The following is a 20886-nucleotide window of genomic DNA, read 5'->3' as shown; positions in this document are numbered from 1 at the left end:
CTTTTCTGCCCCTCGTCAACCTGGGGATTTTGATCCCATAGGGTCTACTCAGTACCTAATTGATATTACCTCAATATCAGGAACTCACTGGATAAGAATCATGGTTATGTACGAACCTGAGTCCCACCACTCAATGACACCACTGTAAGTACCAACAAGTTGTAATTAATTAAACATATTCAGTAACAAAAAGTGGAATTTCGTGCAACGCTTTTTTTTTAAATAATGTAGATCGCAGAGAAGCAATCAGATTATTGCACTCCAGACAAATACATTTGAACTAGCAGCTAGTATAAAATTAGCACTGCTGAACAATTGTGTTAAAAAGCAATCACTTTGTACTTGATCATCCCACGATACAATATTACATTAAAATAAATAAATTACTGTGGTTTGATCATTCTGGAACAATTCAAATGACATTTTTTCCTTATTTTGAAAGCAACAGTCAATTGCAGGACATTTGACACAAGCATCTAAGCTAGGCACTTCATGCAACTGAAATTAAAGATAGCTGAGGATTTCACTCAGGTTTATTGTGTAATTTAGATATTTTGCAAGAGATAGAGCTTAGCTTATCATCTTTAGTCAATTTAGCATTCAAATGGCAATTTGCCGCTTAATTTCAAAGTTTACAAGAACACAAATAAAGTCACTTTTTGTGAACTGTATTTAGTTCTGCAAGCTCATTTCAGACTGGTTATAATGAGGAAGTTGAACTTTAACTAAACAAATCGCAAACACATTAACAGAGGGAGACTTTATTGATCTGAACTCTCCTGCAGCAGGCTTTTCCTTTTTATAACAAGGATAAACTGTGAGATTACCAGTCCTAGATTCAACTTCAGTGTGAAACCTGATTTTTTTTTTGCATATAAAATAAATTTGTTATACTGATGTACTGTGCAAACGCAATAGTCCATTTGTGTCTTCCTTCTTTTCTTCACTCTAGTCTTTTGTTGCTGACGAATTGTAAGGTGCAAGAATGGAAACAACTTCCACATTGTCTTCCTCTACCCTGTTACTCGTGTGGCCATTACACGAGGTCCCTGGACGATTGTTACTCATCTCTATGTAACCCTCTACATCAAGGTCATAACCTTTTTGTTGGATGCAGCACATTTTATTCTCACATTCCTTTAAGATACAGGGGGAGTTGCACACTAAGACGGAGTCAGTCACTCTATCAAAAAACTCTGCCTGAATGGTGACAGAGTGAATTCCCGCATTGTGGAAGATCTCACGTATTTGTAATGCTGCTGTTTTGTAGGTGGAAGGATCCAGGCATTTCACATGAAGTGAAGCGATATTCTTCCCTCCGGACAGCTCCCATATATGGAGTTCATGAATCCCATGCACTCCATCAATTCTACTCAATTTTTCATCTGTAAAGCATAGGAAATGGAACTTTAGAATCTGTTTAATTAACAAAAATAGCTTATAATTCAAAATAAGATTATTGGAACTTTACATTTCTGAATTTAATGTTTAGAGATATATTTACTGCCAACCAGTAAAGTTGGCTGACCTGGTAGCTTTAGTGCTAGAATCCTGGCTATTCAGCAGAGAGAGAGAATTCATGGCACTGATATTAATGGGCCACAATTTGCTGTGGCAGGGCATCTAACAGCATCTGCCGTTAGTTAGACTTGCCCTTGCATGTTTAAGTTTTTAAGTTTTTTTTGTGGCAAGTTGCTGAAAGTGCGAGCTGATAATGTTGCAGCGAGAGAAACAGGGCATCCAGGACCTGAGTGACTAGGACAAGCAATGGTGTATCTCCTTAACCAATCAGATTGAAGAATTATGAAATTAACAGCGCGAGGACTGAGAAGAAAGTGTAAATTCAATGTCAAATCAGGTACTGAAAGAGAAATAAAGAGAGGGAAAGGAAGATTGGATTAAGAGAGAGAAGAAAGAGACAGAAAGGACAAGTTAAAAAAAAATTGAATTTCAAATGTTTTAAATCTCCAACAATTAAAACCTGAAGGACTGAGACTCCACACTTAGAATAGTTAATTTTCAGTGCCAGAGAGGTTGTTTGGCAGTAATTAACACTTATTACATCGTTAAAAAGGTACTTAGACTGAAATGGACAAGACTTAACTTACTGTGGCGAATTTAGATCGTATCTACTGTGCAAATACAGCAACTTCACGCCATTCAATGCATTTCAATGGTGAGGCAGATAACGAGACGTCATTTTTGCGAAGCTAACGGCAGAGTGGCGCAACTCGGACAGCAACTTTTGGATATTCGCATTTAACCTCGCATCTGCCCCTTGCCTGAAGTTGCTGTGCCATTTGCGCATAAATAATAGTGAGCGTCAGCAAATTCTGGCCCATTTTAATTCATCTGCCTTCACTGGGTGAGTCATCAGGTCTTGACCAGTATGCTCAAAAGAACATCTGAGTCTATCGGCAAGGAGTAAAACTAGCTGGGCTTATCCCGTTGGGTCAACCCGGAGGGACATAATTAACAACCATGGAAAAGCTCAGACTGTTGAACTCTCCTGATGGAAGGAGCATGTACAAGTTGAAAGGCAGCAAGTGGAGGGCCTGAAACAAGCATTAGCTAATGGGATCCTGTATTATAAAAAGATTAGTTGGAATAAACATATTAGCTTTGTAACCGTTGCACTTTCATTGATGCTTGAAAAAATCCAATCACAAGTTTGAACCAAGAACAGAACCAGAACACTTCCTGTGCCAAGTGTATACAATTTCTGATAATCCTAGACCAATGACTGAAATATAAGCTGCTTCCACTCATTTTTTAGAACTCATTATTAAAGTCTGCTTCAACTCATTTGATTTAAAATGTCAATTGTATTCTCTCACTACATTTCACATAATAACCACACAAAGAAACTGTAGTTACAATGACCTTTTTAGATTTTTTTATGTTGAAATGAGAGTTGATTGAATCACAATACACAATTAATCATTTTCAATCAGCTAAAAACCTCTGTTTCGGCAAAAAAAATTGTTGCAATACTCACAACCATTAGCTAATAGCAAATCTTCTTTTCTTCCCTCTGCTTCTGAAGTTGTAGACTCTTGTTTGGGTACAGTTCCATAGCACCAGCAACCCTCCAGTGCCTTGCCCTAATGGCAATACTTCATATGGAAGACTAGATAGTGACAGTGGGCTATTCTACCATGGGTGATCATGGCCACAGAGATGGAGAAGCTTACATGGTATGTTGACGTAACCTGAATCCTGAGATTAAGCGATATTATACTCACCCTCTAATATTGATTTCTAAAATTAGAATATATATACACATACATACTAAAATTTACTACAATGAAATAATCCTAGCAGCAATCAAAATAGAGCTCAAATGACATAAATTGAAGTGCGAGCATGCTCTTGTGATGGAATCACTTCAGAATTATATGGGCCGATTTTAACGCAGAGCTCTTCCGGGCGGCCAGGGGTGCAGGGTGGGAAGGAAACACCCACGGACAGCTCAGTGTGAGGCGCGGGCCATTTTAACTCCTGGACCTCATTTGAATAATCCATCACTGTCTCCCACCTGAAACTGATGGGAGTCACATAAGGGCTGGCAGCCGGGAGCAGGAATTGTGTCGGGAGCCCGAGGATATCGGGAACCCAAAAGAACAATTCCTGGCATGATTAATGCTAAGGGGGTGGGGGGGGGAGTTCCCCAGGATACCGGTGCTGGGAGGGAGAGGTAAGGCCAGGGATGGGGAGCATCAAGGACTCCTTGCTGGGCCCAGGTTCCACTTCTGAACCTCCTGAACTAAAGCAATTCGTAGAAAAGGTAATTTAAGTACTTAGCTTGGCCTCTTCAATGACCCCCGTTTTGGTGTAGCTGTCGGGGTTGCCCTCATGCCTGTTTTGAGGTAAATTGTGATAGTTTAAGGTTTGGACATTTCTAATATTCTAGTTAATTACGATTTTGGCTGAACCATTACAGACATGTAGACAGGATGTGAACTCTATAGGTGGGGACACATATTATTCTGAATACAACTACAACTGGTTGCAATTAGCATGTTACAAAGCTGGTCAAGGATAAACCACTTTCTTACTTTAAATGTCTGAAAAGTCATTCGAAAGAACTCAACCAACTGGGGTAACTATTAACTCTTTCATGAACTGGTTTGAAACGATTGTATTATCCAAGTTGACTTTGACAACAGATTGTACTCTACTGTCACTGTAAAAGACCTTATCTGTGAATAAACGTGTTTGATAATTTCATCTGACAAGAAAGGTTTGACTGATATTAATTGTTCTCTGAAGTAATGTGAGCACATAATTGAAACCCTACATATAAGTTCAGTAATAATAAGATGGGTCTATTGTTTGAATGCTATCCCTGATTACTTTGCATGCTAGGTCATGCTTCATATCATAGAGAGTGAGTGTGTTTGCCTATGGGAGCTGACTTTTATTAGGCATGAGGAAAGCCTCTGGTACTCAAATTGTAAAATAAAAGATGCAAATGACAAAGACTATTCCACCCATCTTCACTAACCCATTCAGAAAGACAGTCTTCCCCTCCTATCGTGGAATTAAAATTATTACTTAAAGGATTCCAGGGTTTTTGCATTCAATACCCTACCCAGAGGCCTATTCCACTTGGTTTGTGAAGTCAGTCCTAAATTTGGCTTTTACTAATTTGAACCTGTGTCCTACTGTCAGTTTACTTTAAATCTACCTTTTCTGTAGAATTTGCTGTCTCATATACTTCTGTAAGGTTACCTTTCAGTAACCGTCTTTCAAGGCTGAAAGGCCCAAGACTTGGGGGTAGGTTTTCATTTTTACCAATTGGGTGTTAAGCATTGCCTGGGTGGTGTGCAGAGAGGAAAGCCTGTCGTGGAGGATCGCAGGGTGGGAAAAGAACCCATTGGATTTTCCTTCCATTGAAATCAATTTCATTCATTTCATCCAATTCCATTTTGTAGTTCCCAAACTACCTCCTCAGATTCAACTGTTCCTTGTAGTTTGATTTAAATCATTGAATTAAGCTTCTGAATTTAATTCATTCATGTAAATTAGAAACATTAGGAATCTCAACACAGATCCCTAGGGCACCCCACACAATACTTCCCTCTACTCCAACATAATTCCTCTAACAAGCTGTTGCTTCCTACCCTTCACCCAATTTCCTAACATTTCACAGATTTAACCCTGAATTCCTGATGCTGGAAGTTTAAATAGTAGTCTTTTGTGAGTAACTTTGTCAAATGCTTTCTGGAAGTCAAAATACACTATGTCATAGGGCTTTCCATAATCCACTTGAGATATATCAGAACTTTGAATAAAATATATCCCATTGTATAATATGTATGCCAATTTGGCTGATTAAGAAAAAAAATAGTATTTTAGTATCCATGTATAACAAATATGCTACCCCACTTTTGGAAAAATATTTTTGAAATAAATACACATTATGTCCAATGATATATGATACACAAAAACATTGTACTGACACAAAGAATATTAATAAGAATGCAGCAAGTAATGGAATGGAAGTGAAAATAGCAGGGCTATGCAAAATACATTATACATGCCAAAATGGGAGAATTAATGGACTGCAGCAAGGTATATCAATGGGCCAAATCAGAGTCTCAAAACCTGCTGCTTTTATATTTAATGGCAAAACTGTCACATTGTAAGAGAATGCAGTGTGCAACAGGCAATGGTCCCCACACCTGAAAGCACTGACACCATATGAGAAAAAAATATTGAATTCCTTTGACAGGGAGTGCCTGGAAGGGATTGAGTCATTTGAAATTAAAATACGTAACATAAGAAAAAGGTAATGATGAGTAAAGGCTATCATTGACCATGAGAAAAGGATTTGTGCTCTATCCATCTGGCAATTCCCCAAGATCCAATTAGCTTTCCTTACTGCTGCTGTCCATTGCACTCATTTCAGTGAGATATCCACCAATACCTCCATATCCCTCTCTTGTATTGTATCCTATAGCCTAAAACCATTTCATTTATATTCCCAATGAAAATCGGGCCGGGCATATAACATGCGTCTGATCCAATATCACCCATTTTACACCCCCGTCAATGTTGAAAATTCTACCCCCTGTTACTAATGCAGATACTTCAGGATTAGTCACAAATACAGGCAGCAAGCCTTCTGTAGTACCACAGCTTCATGGCAGCCATCCACATGAAGGGTAAATCACGGAGAAGCTCACAACACACAAGGGGAAAACATGGCAGCAAAATGTGTTTAACATGTACATCACTAGCATTACACAACTTAAAATTAATTCACTAATACTTGTGTTTACATAGCACCTTATCATGTTGAAGTGTCTCAAAGCACAATGCAATTAATTACTTTTGGAGTGCAGGGACTTATTATACAGGCAAACACAGCAGCTATTTGCTTCTGCATCTCACAAACAACAAGATGAATGATTAGTTAATCTATTTTTTTAGTTTCACTGGTTGAGGGAGAAGTGTTGTCCAGCATAGTGGAAGGACCCCCCCTGCTCCTCTTTGAATTGTGCCATGGGATCATGGAAATCCACCCAAATCATTGGATACCATCCCATCCAAAGTATGACAGCTCCAACAAGACAGCACTCTCTCAGTACTGCACAGAAGTGTTAGTCTAAAATATTAGCTACAATCTCTTGACCCAAAGGCAAGAGTGCTGCTAACTGAGCCAAACTAATACACTATAGCAGTACAGACTTAATAAGGTTAACTAATGCAAAGTGGCAATGACGTGCTTTTCAGTGTTAAATCTAGCAGCAGCAACAACAACAACAACAACTTGCATTTATATAGCGCCTTTAAAGTAGCAAAATGTCCCAAGGCATTTCACAGGAGAATTATCAAACAAAATTTGACACCGAGCCACATAAGGAGGTATTAGGACAGGGCTTGGTCAAAGAGGTAGGTCTTAAGGAGAGACTTAAAGGAGGAGAGAGAGGTGGAGAGCTTTAGGGAGAATATTCCAGAGCTTAAGGCCTAGGCTGAAGATACGGCCGCCAATGGTGGAGCGATTAAAATCAGGGATGTGTAAGAGGCAACAATTGGAGGAGCGCAGAGATCTCGGAGGGTTGCAGGGCTGGAGGAGGTTACAGAGATAGAGAGGGGCGAGGCCATGGAGTGATTTGAAAACAAGGAATGAGAATTTTAAAATCGAGGCGTTCTCAGACCAGGAGCCAATGTAGGTCAGCACAGGGGTGATGGGAGAACAGGACGTGGTGCGAGTTAGGATACAGGCAGCAGAGTTTTGGATGAAGTCAAGTTTATGGAGGGTGGAAGATGGGAGGTCAGCCAGGAGAGCATTGGAATAGTCCAGTCTGGGGGTAACAAAGACATGGATGAGGGTTTCAGCAACAGATGAGCTGAGGCAGGGGCCGGGACGGGCGATGTTATGGTGGTGGAAGTAGGCAGTCTTGGTGATGGAGCGGATATGTGGTCAGAAGCTCATCTCAGGGTCAAATAGGATGCCAAGGTTGCGAATGGTCTGGTTCAGCCTCAGACAGTGGCCAGGGAGATGGAGTCAGTGGCTAGGGAACGGAGTTTGCAGCAGATATTGTCAAAAGAATGTATTTTTCAATCTGTCATTTTTTCACAATGCCGAAAATAAAGTATCAGTTGTCCAAAGCCAAACATATGCAGGATGCACCAAAATAATAAACAGATAGAAAATAATAATTCTGTGATTGCATGTCCAAAATAAAAGAATACCTTTTGCAGAGCTCACTGGAGGAACTGGAAATGAGACTCTGATGCACCAGTCTCCCTGCCTGCAGCAGCTGATCTACTGATGTTTCTCGATGAGGTATATGGTGTTACAAGGTTTCAGTTATCTTCTAATGGAGTGATATATGGTAAAGCAGCTGACGCTTGAGATGTCCCCAATAGGTGCCTAAAAAACCCCCCTGGCATAAATGTGGAGGGCAGTAATAATTGAAAATTTCGAAACTGAGTTTAATATAGACAGGTTAAGTGAGTGGGCAAGAAGGTGGCAGGTGGAGTATAACGTGGAGAAATGTGAAGTTATTCACTTTGGTAGGAAGAATAGAAAAACAGAATGTTTTTTAAATGGTGAGAAACTATTAAATGTTGGTGTTCAGAGAGACTTGGGGGTCCTCGTACCAGAAACACAAGAAGTTAGCATGCAGGTACAGCAAGCAATTAGGAAGTCAAATGGCATGTTGGCCCTTATTGCAAGGGGGTTGGAGTACAAGAGTAAGGAAGTCTTACTACAGTTGTACAGGGTATTGGTGAGTCCTCACCTGGAGTACTGCATAGTTTTGGTCTCTTTACCTAAGAAAGGATATACTTGCCTAAGAGGCGGTACAGCGAAGGTTCACAAGATTAATCCCTGGGATAAGAGGGTTGTCCTATGAAGAGAGGTTGAGTAGAATGGGCCTATACTCTCTGGAGTTTAGAAGAATGAGAGGTGATCTCATTGAAACATATAAGATTATGAGGGGGCTTGACAGGGTAGATGCTGAGAGGTTGTTTCCCCTGGCTGGTGAGTCTAGAACTAGGGGACATAGTCTCAGGATAAGGTATCGGCCATTTAAGACTGAGATGAGGAGGAATTTCTTCACGCAGAGGGTTGTGAATCTTTGGAATTCTCTATGCCAGAGAGCTGTGGATGCTGAGTCATTGAATATATTCAAGGCTGAGATGGATAGATTTTTGGACTCGAGGGGAACCAAGGGATATGGGGATCGGGCGGGAAAGTGGAGTTGAGGTCAAAGATCAGCAGTGATCTTATTGAATAGCTGAGCAGGCTCGAGGGGCCGTATGGCCTACTCCCGCTCCTATTTCTAATGTTATAAGTTCTTAATAGATTTTTGTTAGGCAAGAGTATTAATGTGGAACCAGAACAAGTAAATAGAGTTAAGATACAGATCAGCCATGATCTAATTGAATGGCAGAACAGACTCAAGGGGCTGAATGGCCTACTCCTGTTCCTATTGCAAATGGTTGACTCTCACTGCAAATCTTTGTGGGATCAGGCAGCACACCTCACTAGTGATTCTAAGCCTCCCCAGCCACTACTCCTCTGCCATTTCCATATAACTGACTCTACTGCAGTAGACCCACTGGCTGGGGTAGTACCTGTTACAGCTCATGAGCCTCCCTCTCTTCTTCATTCAATGTGCCAAGTACTGGCCATTACACCATGCTTACAGTCAGGAAACTAATGCTTCCTGATCTATTACTCACAATTCTTCACATTGTAAACTTAACTTACATCAGGGGCAAAATTTTAACATGGCGGTGGGAAGTCAGCGGGTGGGTGAATAGTCGCATGGGGCACCCGGACAAATTTTCTCCACGTCGGCTCGAGCGATCGTGACTAATTTGAAGGCCGTTAATGTTACTTCAGGATTTCGTGTCTGCAAGCGGGCGTACTGCGCACCCGAATGACGGGCTGTGAACAGGAGTATTTAAAGGGCCACTGCTACCATGGATTTTGAAGAAGAGAGAAGGAATCACAGATGTAAGGCAGCACTCCGTTTTAACGATTCCTTTCTTGAATTGCTACTGGCTGGTATGAGGAGCAGGAGGGGCATACTATACCCGGCTGACCGGAGGAAGCACCCTGCTTCTGCCACCAAGGCCTGGCTGAAGGTGGCAGAGGATCTGAGCAGCAGGAGCACAGTGGTAAGGTCGTGGGTACAATGCAGGAAGCGCTTTAATGACCTAACCAGGTCAGGAAAAGTGAGTACAGTTACTGATCACCTACATCCTGTGGTGTACATTACCTCCCTCTCACTCTGTCTTTCCAAGCATACTCCACCACATAACTCCTCACACCCACTTAAGTCTCATCAACTTACCTTCACTTTCTGTGCAATTCCTCACCTCCCCATTTGTGCACCCACTGCTCCCACTCACCTCAATCCTGATGCAATGTGATGAATCTGTCTGATAGTCACCCTCTGATGCATCTGCTTCATTGTCAGCCTCAACCAAAACAATGCATCCATCGGGTAACCATGTCACCTTCACTCACTCACACGTCTGTTCTTTTTCCCCTTGTAGGAGGAGAGCGCAAAATGCACGGGAAAGGAGTAGGACTGGAGGGAGCCACCACAAATAGTGCCCCTGACAGATGCAGAGGAGGAGGTGTTGGATCTCACCCGCATGGTTGAATGCCTGGCCATTGGAGATGGCGAGACTGGCAACCCGCAAAATGGCTGGTGACAGAACTTTAACATCCCTCACAGACATCATGAATTGATGTTATCAATGATTGACCTGTTGCACGCCTCAGTATGCTCATTGCAAATTAACTTCTGCAATGATTGTTAATGTTGCTTTATGTTCTCTTCCAGGGCATTCAAGGATTGATGACGAGGCAGGCGGCATGGAAAAAGACGATTCCTCAGAGGGGCTCAATTCACATCACATCCAGCCATAAACCAGCACAGATACTCGCACTTCAGTGGGTCCTGTAAGGCAGATAATTGGGTTGTCACCTGGTGATTCAACACTCACAAGTGTGCATGAGCAACAATGGCGGCGGGGCAGCTGTGGAGAGTCTGTGTCAAGGGGCGTACTTGTCTCCAAGCTCTGCTCAGCTGGACCCAGATGATGAACCCGTTGAGAGTGAGAATGATCGAGGTACAGCTCCACCTTTGCGAGGTAATGGAAAAGGTGTCAGGCACACTCTACACAATAGCGGATAGGATGGAGGAGTCCAACTCCATCACTAGTGGACTGGTGGCGCAGGTAAGTGTGGGAGTATCTTCGATGGAGAGAGTGGCAGCCTCCATTGAGCTTCAAGCACGGCTCTCTAATGAGTCCATGCAGGCCATGACACCATCTGTACGGACTCTGGATGCCAGCATGTCCGCCACCTTAAAAAGGCACACAGAAACTTCATCCGTGGCCTTAGAATGTGCCACATCTCCTCACCAGCCTGCTGACCAGCAGAGCGGTGGGAGTGATGTTGCGCCGGCCCGGGGGAGGGATGATGGCAAAAGGGAAAAGGAATTTGGGACTCCACTCAAAGTGCACCCATGTCGCACCCGTTGCCCCCCCGCCCCCTCAACCAGTACCCGCAATGCTGACTCCTCTCCCGACATCCCAGTCTCCCCCTGTACACGTGCAGGTGGAGCAGTCTTTGGTGGGGCCCTCACAGGCTCCAAAACCTAGAGGTCATAGGCCAAAAGCATCTAAGCAGTTGGGGCATGAACCTGCCACAACCTCTGCTGAAGCCATAGGGGATGCACCACGTAGAGGCACTGGGAAGAGGAAGTCTAAAGTTTTGTAATCACTAAGGGTATACACAAGGGTGTCTGACAGAATGTCATGCTTTTCATTTATATTTGTTTTTTGTTAAATGCACATTACATGTTATAATTCTCACCACCACTGCCAGGTCTGGCCCATTCTTGAGTCCCTTTTGTGAAAGTGCCCTTTCCTGTGCTCCATCATGAACGACAAGGCATGGTGCCACTCATTGGGCACATGTATAATGGGTGTTTGCGTGGTTGAAGGACTGCTTTATGCAAACAGTGGGGGGTGGGGGGGTCTGGTGTTGGTGATGGTGGTGGTTGTTCCAGGCAGTCTGAGTAGTTCACTATCTTCTGTTTGTAGATCTCATTATGAAAACCTGTTAGATATGAGTGAATCCCTGGCATCACGAGCAGCCATGTGCGCCACTGCTCTAGCGGTGGGATCCCCATCTTCGTCCTCCTCCTCCTCATCATCTTCTTCAATGTTGCCAGCAGATGAGGATGCTACATGAGCGCATTCGAGCTCCTCCACCTGTGAGCCTCTCTGCCGAGTGATGTTGTGCAGGACACAACACACCACTATTATTCTGCACACCCTCGCTGGTGAGTACTGAAGGGCTCCCCCAGATCAATCCAGGCACCTGAAGCTCATCTTCAGCATTCCTATGGCTTGTACAATGACAGACACGGTAGTGATGTGACTGTCGTTGTACCACTGCTGTGCCTCGTTGGTGGGGTTTCTCACAGGTGTCACGAGCCACATCTGCAGGGGGTATCCCTTGTCTCCAAGGAGCCAGCCCTTAAGTCTGTTTTGTGCGTGGAAGAGGGCCGGGATGCTGGACTCGCACAAAATGAAGGAATCATGGCAGCTGCCCGGGAATTTGGCACACACCTGCAGAAACCTCCTCTGTTGGTCACAAACCAGCTGTGCATTTATGGAGTGATGTCCCTTTCCGTTGATGAACAGTCCTGGCTCATGTGGAGGTCCTCGGATTGTTACGTGTGTACAATCAATTGAGCCTTGCACCTATGGGAAGCCAGCCAGAGAGCTGAAACCCATTGCCCTCTCAGTCTAGTTGATGTCATCGCAGGGGAAGTTGATGTAGTGAGATGCCCTGGCAAATAAGCCATCCATCATCTGTCATATACACTTACATGCAGAAGATTGAGACACCCTGGAGATGTCACCGGTGGCAACCTGGAAGGAACCGGAGGTGAAGAAATTGAGGGCAGTTATGATTTTAACTGCGATGGGAAATGCCTGGCCACCAGGCCCAGCCGGGAGCAGCTGTGCGTGAAGGAGCGTGCAGATGTCTGTGACCACCTGGTGACTCAATCTGAGCCTGCGTAGGCACTGCTCTTCAGAGAGTTCCAAAAAGTTTAGCCTCTGCCTGTAGACCCTCTCATGTGTGTAGTGCCTCCTGCGATCTTGGCCCCTCCGCTCTTCCTCTCTGCTCTTCTGCAGGTCCTTGTGGCGCACCTATGTCTTGTGCACCTGCAACTCCCAGAACTGCACGCCGTGCTTGCTGCGGATGGTGATGTGCCTCCTCCTCAGATTTACTGTTGAACAGATCCATTGCACCCCCCCATCCAGACGTTGTTAGTTTGAGGGGATCCAAAATGTAGGTAAATATGTCTGAACACAAGAATTCTCAATGTGAACAAAGAAATCTCAGTCTAAACACAAAGAACGCCGTGCCAAAGTTTTGTCCGAGAGAACTGAGTGCCCTGCTGCAAAAACTCACCTTTTATTCACATGTATCAAGCACTGGTTTAAAGGTCCAAATGAGGGCCGGCTGCAACTCGCCTCGATTTCTATGGCATGTTTCAGAGGCCACAGGAGACACGTTCAGGGAAAGTTAAAATCGTTTGTGTAACTCAATATACAAAAAATTAATCCCTTTAAGTGGTTTAAATGCCTAAATTGGCCCTTAAAATATCGGCCCACCGGCACTTACCCCAGGTGTCAGAAGTGCCTGCGCATCTAACCGCGTCTGGGTCAAACCCGGAAGTGGGTGCGGGTGAGCCGGGATGCGGTCCTGCTCTGATTTCTCAGAACTTTCACTCGCTCCACCCGCTCCCAACCCACCCATTCTTGGGGGTTAAAATTTACCCCCAGGTCTCAACTTCTGTAAAATACTCAATTTTTCATGTGCCTCGATTGTTACCGAATACATACTAACTGCCTTAACGAGGCCTTAGGTTCAACTGCCTTTTTTCCAGCTTTTTGCAAGTATTTCTAACACCTACTTTTGAGGGTTAGGATTATTCAGATCACAGATGATTAATCTGTTGCCACTTTCTCCCAACATTGTACCATACTTTACACGTGTCTATTTTGTCATCAAGCTTCATGGACAGATGAATATCAGCCTCTTGAATTAACTAACATGTTATGAAAAAAACAGGTACTTAATATCAATTGTCACATAAAGTAACCATGTGGGAATAAATTAATAACAATAATTTGGCAGATAGCTAATGTGATTCCTAAATTTTAAAAGGGAGATAGAACAAGTCTGGGTAACCATAGACCAATTAGCTTAACGTCGTTGGTAAGAAAGATAATGGAATCCTTACTCAAAGATGTAATAGAAAAACATCTAGAAACCGAAAATATAATAAACTTGATAGTCAGCACGGATTCCAAAAGGGAAGGTCATGCCTGACCAATCTTATCGAATTCTTTGAAGAAATAACAGAAAGGGTAGACAAGAGTAATGCATTACATGTAATATATTTGGATTTCCAAAAGATCTTTGATAAGGTACTGCATAGTAGACTCATGTGGAGTCAGGGGACAAGTAGCAGAATGGATAGCAAGCTGGCTACAAAACAGTGGAAAGGATATCCAAGAAGATCGCGCATTTAGACACAGACATCAAGTTTTTACAGAGCTGCAAGAAAGCAGACAAGATCCCGAAAGGACTCCAGATCACGAACCCACTCAGGTCCACATACAACTCGGATTACGCTGAGAGACTCTGCCGCCGTACCTCTCGCACACTCCGCAACCATCTCACACACCAACTCTACAGCAGACGCCACAACCTCGAAACCAAGATAGAGTCCATACTCTCAACCTGTACTCAGGACACAGCAGACCAGCTACGTTATACCGCCAAACAGACGAGGCAACGGAACTACGCTGCCTACATGAAAACCAAGAGCAGGAAGCTTAAGAAACTCGGCATCACCACCAGCATCGACCAAGCTTCCCCTGGTACCACGGTTGCAACCACAGGGAAGTCTATCGTCAATTTGTCCGACCACACCCTTCAACCAGACGAAATCGAAGTTCTCAGCCGAGGGCTCAATTTCTGCCCCACTACCAAAATGGACCCCACTAGTCTCGCGGCGGACACAGAGGAATTCATACAGGAGAATGAGGCTCCGGGAATTCTACCACAATCCCCAAGATTTCAGCAGCGAACCCAATGAGACAATCGACGATCCGGAACAGCAGACAGAGGGATCCGCGGTACAGCAACCGAAGAGGAAAGAGTCAAACTGGACTCCTCCGGAGGGTCGCTGCCCTCAGCTGGACATGTATGCTCAAGCTGTCAGGAAATGCGTCAATGCCAGATTCATCAGCCGCACTCAGAAGACAGTCCAGAATGTCACCCGAGCACAACGCAACGCAACGCCATCAACGCTCTCAAGACCAACCGCAACATCGTCATCAAACCAGCGGACAAAGGAGGAGCCATAGTCATACAGAACAGAACGGACTATTGCAAAGAAGCATACCGACAACTGGACAACCAGGAACACTACAGACGGTTACCCGCAGATCCGACCAAAGAACACACCCACCAGCTCAACAAACTGATCAAGACCTTCGATCCAGACCTTCAAAGCATCCTACGCACTCTCATCCCACGTACTCCCCGCGTGGGAGACTTCTACTGCCTCCCAAAGATACACAAAGCCAACACACCCGGACGTCCTATCGTATCAGGCAACGGAACCCTGTGTGAGAACCTCTCTGGATACATCGAGGGCATCCTGAAACCCATCGTACAGGGAACCCCCAGCTTCTGTCGCGACACTACAGACTTCCTACAAAAACTCAGTACCCACGGACCAGTTGAACCAGGAACACTTCTCACCACGATGGACGTCTCGGCACTATACACCAGTATCCCCCACGATGACGGCATCGCTGCGACAGCATCAATACTCAACACCAACAACAGCCAATCTCCGGATGCCATCCTACAACTCATCCGCTTCATCCTGGATCACAATGTCTTCACCTTCGATAACCAGTTCTTTACCCAAACACACGGAACAGCCATGGGGACCAAATTCGCACCCCAATACGCCAACATTTTCATGCACAAGTTCGAGCAGGACTTCTTCACTGCACAAGACCTCCAACCAACACTATACACCAGATACATCGACGACATTTTCTTTCTATGGACCCACGGCAAGGAATCACTAAAGAGACTACACGATAACATCAACAAGTTCCATCCCACCATCAAGCTCACCATGGACTACTCCTCAGAATCAGTTTCTTTCTTGGACACACGAATCTCCATCAAAGACGGGCACCTCAGCACCTCACTCTACCGCAAGCCCACGGACAACCTCACGATGCTCCACTTTTCCAGCTTCCACCCTAACCACGTCAAAGAGGCCATCCCCTATGGACAGGCCCTGCGAATACACAGGGTCTGCTCAGACGAGGAGGAAAGCGATGGACACTTACAGACGCTGAAAGACGCCCTAGTAAGAACGGGATATGACGCTCGACTCATCGATCGACAGTTCCGACGGGCCACAGCAAAAAATCGCATAGACCTCCTCAGGAGACTAACACGGGACGCAACCAACAGAGTACCCTTTGTCGTCCAGTACTTCCCCGGAGCGGAGAAACTACGCCATGTTCTCCGCAGCCTTCAACATGTCATCAATGAGGACAAACACCTCGCTATGGCCACCCTCACACCTCCACTACTCGCCTTTAAACAGCCACCCAACCTCAAACAGACCATCGTTCGCAGCAAATTACCTAGCTTTCAAGAGAACAGCGTCCACGACACCACACAACCCTGCCACGGTAACCTCTGCAAGACATGCCAGATCATCGACACAGATACCACCATCACACGAGAGGACACCACCCACCAGGTGCATGGTTCATACTCCTGTGACTCGGCCAACGTTGTCTACCTCATACGTTGCAGGAAAGGATGCCCCAGAGCATGGTACATTGGCGAGACCATGCAGACGCTGCGACAACGGATGAACGGACACCGCGCAACAATCGCCAAACAGGAGGGTTCCCTCCCAGTCGGGGAACACTTCAGCAGTCATGGACATTCATCCACCGACCTTCGGGTAAGCGTACTCCAAGGCGGCCTTCGAGACACACGACAACGCAAAATCGTCGAGCAGAAATTGATAGCCAAGTTCCGCACCCATGAGGACGGCCTCAACCGGGATCTTGGGTTCATGTCACGCTACATGTTACCCCACCAGCGAACAAATGTTATCTGTTTTTAATATAACGGGTCAGTTGCTGTCTTTTCTATGTTTCTACCTCTCTATCTCTGTTTTTTTGTTTGTTGTTTTTTTTGGTGATTTGTATATTCTGAGACCTGGCAGGTAACACCTGTCTGTCTGCACACTGATTGCCTTGGCAACGGGCAGTTGAAAAAACTGTCTGTAATCACCAAGCATTGTTCTGTGAATTATAATAGCAAACAAAGCAGTGGGGTTCGTTTCTAGAGGAATAGAATTGAAAAGCAGAGAACTAGAGAGGCGGAGAGTTTTAGGGAGGGGGTTCCAGAGCTTAGAGCCTAGGCAGCTGAAGGCACGGCCGCCAATGGTGGCGCGATTAAAATCGGGGATGCGTAAGAGGCAAGAATTTGAGGAACGCAGAGATCTCGGAGGGTTGTAGAGCTGGAGGAGGTTACAGAGATAAGATGGGGTGAGGCCATGGAGGGATTTGAAAACAAGGATGAGAATTTTAAAATCGAGGCTTTCCCGGACTGTAGAGAAGATGTTTCCACTTGCGGGGGAGACCAGAACTAGGGGCCATAAATATAAGATAGTCACTAATAAATCCAATAGGGAATTCAGGAGAAACCTCTTTACCCAGCAAGTGGTTAGAAAGCAGAACTCGCTACCACAACAGGTAGTTGAGGTGACTAGCATAGATGCATTTAAGGGGAAGCTAGATAAACCCGAGGGAGAAAGGAATAGAAGGATATGTTGATGAGGTTAGATGAAGAAGAGTGGGGGGAGGCTCATGTGTTGCATAAACATCGGCATGGACCTGTTGGGCCGAATGGCCTGTTTCTGTGCTGTACATTCTATGTAATTCTATGTAATAAGAATTGTACTTATTCTTAAAAAGGATTTGATATTTATGTACATTTATTGATATGTGGATGCAAGCTGTGACTCCTTAGACAAATCTTCAGCAAGATTCACACCTAGATCTAATTACCTTATTAATGCAAATTAATTGGTACTGAAGACAGGAGTCAATTTAGATGATCACAGCACAGACCGCAAAGGAACCCATAAGTCCTTGTGGAATAATTCTGTTTATTGTAGGATAATGATGTAACCGTTGCAAGTTTGTGTCAGCTGCAGCATTCCCATTATTACCAGGGATTGAGAACGTGTTGAATCTATAACCTGCTGCCTAGGATTTTTTTATGATGAAAAATTATGAAGGATAAATCACTGAATCAGTACCCCAGTACCAGTCAGCATCTTCAGATTACAGAGAATTACATAGAATGTACAGCACAGAAACAGGCCATTCGGCCCAACAGGTCCATATTAGTGTTTATGCTCCACACGAGCCTCCTCCCTCCCGACTTTATCTAACCCTATCAGCATTTTGTTCTATTCCTTTCTCCCTCATGTGTTTATCTAGATTTCTCCATAAATGCATCTATGCTAATCGATGGGGGAAATCTAGATAAACACAACCTGGAGAAAGAGGTTTCTCCTGAATTCCCTATTGGATTTATTAGCAGCTATCTTATATTTATAGCCCCCAGTTCTGGTCTCCCCCGCAAGTGGAAACATTTTTTCTATGTCTACCCTATCAAATCCTTTCATAATCTTAAAGACCTCTATCAGATCACCCCTCAGTCTTCTCTTTTCTAGAGAAAAGAGCCCAGCCTGCTCAATCTTTCAATCTTTCTTGATACGTATAACATGCTATAGACAGAGCTAAGCGATTCCACAACCAACGGATCAGATCAAAGCTCTGCAGTCCTGCCACATCCAGTCGTGAATGGTGGTGGACAATTGAACAACTAACGGGAGGAGGAGGCTCTGTAAACATCCCCAGCCTCAATGATGGCAGAGTCCAGCACGTGAGTGCAAAAGACAAGGCTGAAGTGTTTGCAACCATCTTCAGCCAGAAGTGCTGAGTGGATGATCCATCTCGGCCTCTTCCCGCTATCCCCACCATCACAGAAGCCAGTCTTCAGCCAATTCGATTCACCCCATGTGATATCAAGAAACGGATGAGTGCACCGAATGCAGCAAAGGCTATGGGCCCCTTCAGCATCCCGGCTGTGGTGCTGAAGACTTGTGCTCCAGAACTAGCTGCGCCTCTAGCCAAACTGTTCCAGTACAGCTACAACACTGGCATCTACCCGACAATGTGGAAAATTGCCCAGGTATGTCCTGTCTACAAAAAGCAGGACAAATCCAATCCGGCCAATTACCGCCACATCTGCCTACTCTCAATCATCAGCAAAGTGATGGAAGGTGTCGTCGACAGTGCTATCAAGCGGCACTTACTCACCAATAACCTGCTCACCGATGCTCAGTTTGGGTTCTGCCAGGACCACTCGGCTCCAGACCTCATTACAGCCTTGGTCCAAACATGGACAAAAGAGCTGAATTCCAGAGGTGAGGTGAGAGTGACTGCCCTTGACATCAAGGCAGCAATTGACCGAGAGGCACCAAGGAGCCCCAGTAAAATTGAAGTCAATGGGAATCAGGGGGAAAACTCTCCAGTGGCTGGAGTCATACCTAGCACAAAGGAAGATGGTAGTGGTTGTTGGAGGCCAATCATCTCAGCCCCAGGACATTGCTGCAGGAGTTCCTCAGGGCAGTGTCGTAGGCCCAACCATCTTCAGCTGCTTCATCAATGACCTTCCCTCCATCATAAGGTCAGAAATGGGGATGTTCGCTGATGATTGCACAGTGTTCAGTTCCATTCGCAACCCCTCAGATAATGAAGCAGTCCGTGCCCGCATGCAGCAAGACCTGGACAACATCCAGGCTTGGGCTGATAAGTGGCAAGTAACATTCGCGCCAGACAAGTGACAGGCAATGGACCATCTCCAGCAAGAGAGAGTCTAACCACCTCCCCTTGACATTCAACGGCGTACCATCGCCAAATCCCCCATCATCAACATCCTGGGGGTCACCATTGACCAGAAACTTAACTGGACCAGCCACATAAATACTGTGGCTACAAGAGCATGTCAGAGACTGGGTAGTCTGTGGCGAGTGACTCTCCTCCTGACTCCCCAAAGCCTTTCCACCATCTACAAGGCACAAGTCAGGAGTGTGATGGAACACTCTCCACTTGCCTGGATGAGTGCAGCTCCAACAACACTCAAGAAGCTCGACACCATCCAGGACAAAGCAGCCCGCTTGATTGGCACCCCATCCACCACCCTAAACATTCACTCCCTTCACCACTGGCGCACTGTGGCTGCAGTGTGTACCATCCACAGGATGCACTGCAGCAACTCGCCAAGGCTTCTTCGATAGCACCTCCCAAACCCGCGACCTCTGCCACCTAGAAGGACAAGGGCAGCAGGCACATGGGAACAACATCACCTGCACCTTCCCCTCCAAGTCACACACCATCCCGACTTGGAAATATATCGCCGTTCCTTCATCGTCGCTGGGTCAAAATCCTGGAACTCACTTCCTAACAGCACTGTGGGAGAACCTTCACCACATTGGACTGCAGCGGTTCAAGAAGGCGGCTCACCACCACCTTCTGAAGGGCAATTAGGGATGGGCAATAAATGCTGGCCTCGCCAGCGACGCCCACATCCCATGAACGAATAAAACAAAAACCTCTCAGTTCTGGTATCATCCTAGTAAATCTTTTTTGTACCTTCTCCAGTGCCTCTATATCCTTTTTATAATATGGAGACCAGAACTGTTCACAGTACACCAAGTGTGGTCTAACCAAGGTTCTATACAAGATTAACATAATTTCTCTGCCTTTCAATTCTATCCCTCTAGAAATGAACCCCAGTTCTTGGTTTGCTTCTCTTTATGGCCTTATTAACCTGCTTCACTACTTTTAGTGATTTGTGTATCTCTACCCCCAAATCCGTCTGCTCCTCTACCCCATTTAGACTCTTATTATCCAAGCAGTATGTGTCCCCCTTATTCTTCCTATACCTCACACTTGTCTATATTGAAATTCATTTGCCAATAACAAGCCCATTCTGCAAGTTTATTAATGTCTTCCTGTACTTTATCACAGTCCTTCTCGATATTATACCCCCCAATTTAGTGTCATCCGCATATTTTGAAATTGTACTTCCAATTCTTGGGTCTAAATCGTTTATGTAAACGGTGAACGATAGTGGTCCCAGCACCGATCCTTGTGGAACACCATTTCTCACCTTTTGTCAGTCTGAGTAAC

General features: G+C 44.9%; 1 protein-coding gene across 1 annotated transcript in view; it reads right to left on the bottom strand.

The window, feature by feature from the left end:
* Positions 1-948: 948 nt before the first annotated feature.
* The window catches only part of LOC137324181 (calcium/manganese antiporter SLC30A10-like), a 28707-nt gene continuing 8769 nt past the window's right edge, over positions 949-20886 (bottom strand). The window contains exon 4 of the mRNA XM_067988319.1: positions 949-1385. Within this exon, the coding sequence (XP_067844420.1) occupies positions 949-1385 (437 nt within the window). The remainder of the gene's footprint in view (positions 1386-20886) is intronic.

The sequence above is a fragment of the Heptranchias perlo genome, chromosome 8, assembly GCF_035084215.1.
Source record: "Heptranchias perlo isolate sHepPer1 chromosome 8, sHepPer1.hap1, whole genome shotgun sequence".
Classification (NCBI taxonomy): Eukaryota; Metazoa; Chordata; class Chondrichthyes; order Hexanchiformes; family Hexanchidae; genus Heptranchias; species Heptranchias perlo.
The sequence above is the reverse complement of the archived record's forward strand: the minus strand, read 5'-3'. Positions and strand labels throughout refer to the sequence as shown.